This window comes from Fundulus heteroclitus, chromosome 23 (assembly GCF_011125445.2).
Source record: "Fundulus heteroclitus isolate FHET01 chromosome 23, MU-UCD_Fhet_4.1, whole genome shotgun sequence".
Taxonomy (NCBI): Eukaryota; Metazoa; Chordata; class Actinopteri; order Cyprinodontiformes; family Fundulidae; genus Fundulus; species Fundulus heteroclitus.
The window spans coordinates 26453363-26461307 of NC_046383.1; the positions used below are offsets into that span (position 1 = coordinate 26453363).

At 40.5% G+C, this 7945-nt stretch overlaps 1 protein-coding gene across 1 annotated transcript; it reads right to left on the bottom strand.

Annotated features, from left to right (window-relative positions):
* Window positions 1–863: 863 nt before the first annotated feature.
* On the bottom strand, window positions 864–6580 carry gpx3 (glutathione peroxidase 3). The gene is made up of 6 exons (XM_036127700.1): window positions 6495–6580; window positions 6067–6349; window positions 4248–4398; window positions 4026–4143; window positions 2601–2700; window positions 864–1402 (listed from the first exon to the last, which is right to left on the bottom strand). Exons 1-6 carry the CDS (start codon window positions 6578–6580, stop codon window positions 1181–1183), a joined length of 960 nt encoding a protein of 319 aa, XP_035983593.1. The 3' UTR covers window positions 864–1180.
* Window positions 6581–7945: the final 1365 nt, after the last annotated feature.

Here is a 7945-nt window from a genome sequence, read left to right on the forward strand (position 1 = left end):
TTTTCACTATCAGTTATTGTTTTCCTGTTTTTCTTTATTATTATTATTATTCTGTCGGCGTCTAACTACTCCTGCATACTTCAACCAATTTCAACAGTTTTGGTATCAAACTTGGCTCTTTCCCGGCATGACTGCTATATCTCATGGTTATGCTAACTTTTACACTTTTTAAAATATTTCACTTTTTGTGCGATTATTTTATTTTTTTGCTGTTCCCATTGAAATCAATGCAAATTGATACAAATTACTTAAAATTCTTCCAATCCTTTCAATTCTTCTAATTGTTCTAATTCTTCAAATTCTTCAAATTTTTCACATTGCTTCACATTTTTTCACATTCTTCAAATTCCTTCAAATTCTTCACATTCTTCTTTCTTCAAATTCTTCATTTTTTTTTCAAATTCTTCAAAATGTTCAAGTTCTTCAAATTCTTCACATTCTACTTTGAATTCTTCAATTTTTTCGAATTCTTCAATTTTTTCAAATTCTTCAAATTTTTCACATTACTTCACATTTTTTCACATTCTTCAAATTCCTTCAAATTCTTCACATTCTTCATTTTTTTTCAAATTCTTCAAAATTTTCAAGTTCTTCAAATTCTTAATTTTTTTCAAATTCTACAAAATTTTCAAATTCTTCACATTCTTTTAATTCTTCAATTTTTTTCAAATTCTTCAAATCCCTTCAAATTCATTTTTTTTTTCAAATTCTTTAAATCTGATTTCAATGTTTTTCAGCTACTTTTTCTCTTCTGCATCTTCTGCGCAAATCATTCTGCAGATTAGCATTCTCACTCGCTGTTACGCAGGAACAGCTTTTTCTAGTTTCTTCTCTGTGCTCTTAAAGAAATACTGCACATCGGGGGCTTTCTTAATGATTTATTGAAGCTAAAGAACGACACAGATGTTGCTGTAATGGCAAACAGGTCCTGGGATGAGAAGATGCCATGGTGCTGAGGGATCACAGGGCAGCTTGAATGCACTGAAAAGCTTCCCTGCGCCCCCCAGGCTCCGAGGAGGCTCCACAGGCTTCCTGTTTTCAAGCCTCCTCTTCATTCAACGTGCCATCTTCGTGCATCAGAACCTTGTCCCATCACCATCCTGTCTGCTATCTACTGTGCTCTGACTACTGCTACGTCATTTTCTTTTTTTAAAAGGACAACATTAAACAGGGATCACTTTTAATTGAGCAATTCCTGTGTGTAGCGTTGAATAAGGTAATTGCGGATGTCGGTTCGGACCGTGGACACGTTGACGAGCGGGTGCCATCTCATCACGGCTTTTCCTTCGGGTCCCACCAGAAACTTCTCAAAGTTCCACTTGATGTCGCCGGTTCTCAGAGGCTCCCAGAACAGCCTGCCGGTGGGGGTGCCGAAGTCATCTCCGACGGGAGGGCAGGAGCTCTGGACCACAGAAGGTTGAGTGAGTCAATCACATAGGCTACTGGTATCCAGTCATGAACTATTTAAATCCAGCTGCTGTGTTGGTGGAGCTTCTACACCCCGCAAATTAATTTGTACCACTTCCGTCAACATTTTGTCACGTTACAAACACAAGCGTTGGAGTATTTTGTTTATTTTTAGGGGAGGAAATGCCACCAGGTAGTAGTGTTCTACTGTGAGCCTGAAGGAAAAACAAACATTTTTCACAACTAAAAGTCTGAAAAGTGTGGCAGGCAGTTGTAATCAGCCCCTCTGGGTCAAACACTTTACAAAACCTCCTTTGACTGCACTTGCTAGTGCAAGTCATTTTGCTCATTCTATCTGCCACAGATTCTCAATTACATTAGGTTTGGACTTTGACTAGGCCATTCTGATACAACAGACCAATTTTCTACCAATACATTGGGACTCTGGCCTTGTTGTCCTGCTGGCAGCTTCTAATAGGCTTCTTCCCGCTTTGTCCTCCCATCTTCTCTCTTACTACATCCCCAAAGCATGATCCTGCCCCCACCATGTTTCACTCTGGGGATTGTGTTTTAACTGATGGGAATTTTTGTTTTGTTTTTGTTTTCCCATGTGGGGCAAAACTTTTGGTCTCATCTGACATGAGTGCCTACCTCCTCATGTTTGCCAGTACGAGCCAGCATGTGGTAGACTCTGGGCCGATGTGCTTTCAACACCAGAAGCTCCTCCTTTAAAGCCAGATTTGTAATTCAGATGATAGACCGAAGGGTTCTCGGTGAGATGCCCCAAGCTTGGGGCATTTGAATACAAATGCCAGCCACTCTTCAGATTTTTATTTGTAAAGCATTTTTGAAAAACACACAATTTCCCTCAGCTTTACAATAATGCACAACTTTGCATGAATCAGTGACATAAAAGCCCAATTAAATGCTGTACAGTGAGGTTTGTGGTTGTGACATGGCAAAATGTAAAAAGCTCAAAGCATATTTATACATTTTAGTTAACACAGACTGCCATCTATTAAAAAATCAAATAAAATTAGATACAAATTACGAATGGGATTTGCAAATTCCCACTGAATTTCCAGGAACCAGCTATTTAATGAGCCTAATGGCACAGCTGGAACACAGGATTTCTAACTCAAAAGACTTGCAGAACAATAATTTGCCCTGCGTTTTGAAAACCTGGGACTTACTTTGAGGAACGTGAAAACCGGTTGCTCGTATTTTCCATTCACGTCACCCTTCTCAAACAGCGGGAAGTTTGGAACGTATCCATTGCCTGGTCGGACGTGCCTGCCGCCCAGAGAGAAAGCATCTTATCAGCGGTCGTGGCTCACAGAGCTCTGCAGTGTGGCCGCTGCCCAAAAAGCTCCCTCAGGCTGTCAAAGCCCAGGATGTTAAAGAAAGACCCAACATAAATTCAATGCGTGGAAAATAAATCAGAAATAAGAAAGCAGGGATGCACGATATATCAGCATTAACATCGCCCCCGTATGTTTTTTAACATATTCGATCCGACAAGTAAAACTGGGCCGATATTAATAACCGATGTTTATTTCCATCTAGTTGACCTTTGTGCCTGTTTTGGGGGGGGAGGGGGTTGGTCGTGCAGTTTTTGTTGGGTCATGTGACTGGTGCAGTCGCCCCAGGATTGGTGCTGTGTGATAGTTTTTCACGGAGTGAAAAGCAGCGTGTAAGCCTAGACCATAACCCGCTTTTAAAAAATTCGGTTTGCATAATTTTCAGGTATGGCTTAAAAATAAAATCTCAGATTTTATTATACCAACTCCGATTAACTTAATTTTTTTTCCCTCTGTTTCACAAAAAGCATTTTGTCTGGGAGTTGGCCTGAACTCAAAGTGCAACTAAATACATGCAAGATGGCGACTCTGCTGTTTTAATCAAACTATAACAAAATGTTTGCTGTTTTGCGGTATTTCGTAATAAGATAAGAACGGGCTTTACTTCATACTAACTAAAAAAAGCAAATGAGTAAATGAAAGTGCCTCTTACTATGGTAAAAAAAAAAGTTCCTCTTTTTCAATATTTTGACGATATATTTTCTTGAACATATATTCAACATTGAATGCGATTCGCTTCGTGGAAGCCCAATAAGTGCATTGGCAAAATAAAATCCAGATGTTTCCAAAAATCTAATCTTAAAAAAAATTCAAATTAATTTATTAAACAGATTTAGCGCCCAGCCCTATTTTCAGGTTGAACAAATTTTGATCATCTCTGAAACGTAAACGTGCACGCCTGTCAGTCGGATATCGATATCCGGCCAGGTTGTCCCTATAAGAAAGCTATTGTTCTGCCAGAAGACATCCCTCTTGATTAAATGAAGCTCGATTGACAGATGATTTCTGAACCAGGTCCAGCTAGTGTTGTTAACAGCTATATAAATGTTCTTGACGGACCACAATTTAGGGAACGTTTACATTTTTACACCGTTGGCCTCCTGGACGCAGCTGTATCATGTTCCTCATTAGCAAATATTTGGGGAAACAAAAACTGTTTACTTCTCACTTTGAGTTCTCTGTCAGCTTTGCCTGTACATAATGTTCCTCTTTGTGACTGCAAAAAGAAAAAGAAAAAAAGAGAGAGAGATTTCTTACTTCAAACCCAGCAGGATTTCATGTCTCTGCCCCGGCTCCTGTTTGCCAAACTGGTTGCAGGGAAAGCCTAGAATAGTGAAACCGAGGGGCTTCAGCTCCTCCTGCAGTGCATTCAGTTCTGAAAGAAGATACCACGGGGGTAGAAGGAAAACGAGAGCAGGATTCCAGCTGCTGAATGGAGCAATGTTTAAGTCACAAAGCCGACTGTGTGCAGCTTCTTACCTACATACTGAAAGGTCAACCCTCAGTATGTGGCGACGTTGACAAAGAGGACGGTCGTCCCGGCGAAGTCAGCGAAGCTCACGGGTTTGCTTCCATTCAGGGTCCGTGCTTGGTATCTGTAGATGGTGTCCTCCGTGGATGAGTTGCACTTCTGTGGGTACGCGGACACAAGGTTAAAGAGTGTTTTAAACGACAACCCTGGAAAAATGTTTGTGCAACTACGGTGTCCCCTGCTGCCAGAATTGATCTGTTTTTATTACGCGTGTTATTTCATATTAGATTCCGATCGTCGTAAACGAGTAGTAAAACGTCTGTTCCAGGTCCTAAAAGTTAACGTAGACTGATCCAAACACGAGTTTGGGGCCACTGGCTTACGGTTTCCTAATTATTCAGATTTACCTGAATCAGGTTTGTTTTAAGTGGATCTAAAAGGATTCTGCACGTTCAAATGCAACATGTCTTGCAAAAGTAATCCATACCCATTCGTTCTTCTTCTTCAGACGACCTCAAGCTCAGTCTGTTTGGATTGAGAGCATCCGTGAACAATCAAGCTATCTCACTGAATTAGATTTAGGACTTTGACTGGTCCCTTTTAACACAACAGCACGCACTGATCCAAGCCGGGCCGCTGTGGCTCCGGCTGTTTGGTTTGGGACGTTGAACTTCCGCCCCCGTCTTCTGCAGCGTGTTGACTGGTTCTTCTCCAGTATTGCTATTTCCCAGTCAACTGTCACCTGCTCCCCTGTACCCACTAGGATATAAAAAACACCCCCCTATTATGATCCTGCCACCGTGTTTCGCTGTGTGTCGGTTGTGTTCATGCAGGCCAAAGATGGATCTAGGTCCGGTTGCACTGGATTGGAAACTCTGCTTTAAGGAGACCACCAGCACAAACATGTTCTCAATTGCAGAATTAAGAAAAAACAAAACAAAAACAAAAAAAACAGGTGGATGAACTTAAACTTTTGTTTTCCTTTGGTCTGACGTTTTATCTGAACAGATGTTTTTGCGTGTTCACCTGGCCACAAGTGTTTTTCCCTTCCTCATATCTCCATTGTCATGTAGGCTGGAGTTCCCCCTGCCGACTGCCCCCGTGCAAAATACATCCAGTGTCAACAGGAACTTTGCTCCATTAGCGAAAGCGCCACAGCCTATAAGCAAAACATCCTAAATAATCAACTTGAAAGCAACATTTTGTAGCTCCTGCAGCTCATGGCTGATGAGATTTTCTTCCAAACGCAAGTCAGAGTAGGCAGGTGTTAAAGTCTGGAGGGGGAAAATGGAAAATACAGATGTTTGGGGTCAAAATGAAAAAAAAAACAAACACACACCAGTGTTTTAAACTTTCCTATATATATATATATATATATATATATATATATATATATATATATATATATATATATATATATATATATGTGTGTGTGTATATGTGTATATCAATAAATATATAAATACATATATATGTATTTACATTATATGTACATATAATCTCGAATAGGCAAAATGATAATACAAAACCAAATACAGTTAATGCAAGTCTATCAATTAAAGACGATGGCAGAAAATATCAGAGAAAAACATAACATAATAAAGCCTTCATTCTGTTTTCATCGTTTAGGCTAAATTAACAGCGTGTTTTTCTTTCTTTTTTTTTTTTTTTTTTTTTTTTTTTTTTTTTTTTTTTGCTTTCATTAATTCATAATTAAGCAGAAGGGCGCAGCAGGTGTAAACGCTGTCAGTCAGCACCAGCGAGAAGATGTCGCCAGGCTGGCGGACCAGTCGGTCACCATGTGGGTTCGTGTCCATCAACAGGTACCTGCACCAGGTCGGCTCCGGCGGCGGCGCAGGGTCGCAGCACAGCGAGCAGCAGCAGCGGCAAGAAGGGCCACATGACGCCGTCTACTCCCTCCGACACGGTGACCGTCCTCTGAGGCCGTCTGCCAGCTTGTCCCTCCGGGGAGAAATGAACATCAGCGGCGAGGGGGGCGGAGGCGCTCCCAGAGGGCCGAGGTAGGGCGCCCTCTGCTGGCGGAAGCCGATAGCGGCCATAAAAGAATGAATAGGCCTGCACTTGTTGTGGTTGGGATGACGTGGCTATACTTTATAGTATTAAATTTTGAAAACTAACGATTAAGACGAATAAATACGGGAATCTATATGAAAAATGTTTTGACCCCATGTCCCTGAAGGCAATATATGGCGAGGCACCCCCTCCCCCACGCATAACTTTTATTCATGGATCACTTCTCTTGTCTGGGACCAGTGGTTGTCACAGTGATCCGCCACTTGGCCATCTGTCCCCCGCTGGTGGCTGACAAGCCTCTTTGCATGCCTGTCAGAGAGCCTCGGTGACTTTATCTGACAACCGCAGTAATGGGAGCGATATCCCGCTGCCACTTTAAATGACTGACTCTGGAGCTGCACACGGAGATAACTCTGGCCAAGAAGCTGCTTTGTCAGGTTAATAAATAAAATCCCATTGTCGCCTCAAAATGGATGAGGGACTGTGCAAATGGATCATCTAGCATAAAACTTAGAATGTGTGTTAGTTTCAGCTATGTTTGTTTAAAATTTTATTTCAGCAACCATTTTCAAAATACCTTTGACGGCGTGCAGAGTCTGTGAGACAGGCGCCCACAATGTGGTGCACGGATGTTAGATGGAGGGGAAAATAACACATTTTTCAAACACAAATCTAAAAGGCGAGGCATGCATGTTTATACCAAAACTCCTATAAATAAGAGGAGCTGCCAATAGACCAATGATAATTCTGGAGGTGCTGCAGAGATTCAAAGCTCAGGCGGGGAAATCTATCTGTCAAGACAGCTAAAGGACCTCCAATCGACAAGTCAGGTGTTTATGGAGGAGTACCGATCAAAAAGCCAGTTTTGAGAGAGGCCCGGGTCACATCAAATCCCTGTGAAATGCATTGAGGTTTCTTTAATTTGACAAGATTTTAAAGGTTCCAGTTTTGCCAGGCACTGTACATTGATGCTGAGCCAGGAACAGGAGTTGCAAACAGGTAGATTGCAATATAGTCTTAGTACAGAATGTCAGAAGTGCCTTGTTGTCCAATATGTTTAACTGCATCCCTCATAAATAAAATTTACAACAAGAAATGCCTATTCTAACACACACAGCATCCATAGTTTATATTTTTCATCTTCTCAAATAAACAAAATCTCCAAATCGCTACCTTCTCCTTCTGTAAACAACTGTTCTTTTAATTTGACAAAATGTAAAATAATGTAAGGGGTATGAATAAATTTGAGTGACCTTACCTCAAAAAAAAGCTGACTGAATGTATTTGACTGTATCCATACACCTTATTACACTATGCAAGATTATCCAACATCAGAGGTGTCAAGTAACCAAGTACAAATACTTTGTTGCCTTACTTACGTAGAAATGTTGGTTATTTATACTTTACAGGAGTAATTATTTTTTAACCTACTTTTTACTTCTACTCCTTACATTTTCATGCAATTATATGTGCTTTCTATTGCTTACATTTTAAAAATTGTCTCATTCTATTTTATTTCAGCTGTGAGCCTGTAATGATTAATACTAACAATTTGTTTATCAATTAACAGTTATGCATTTATTTATTTTGGAAAAGTGTGATAGGACCAGTTTAACTAATTAGACTTATCCAGCAAACGTTGATAATGCAATTATAATCGCAACTGGAGTTT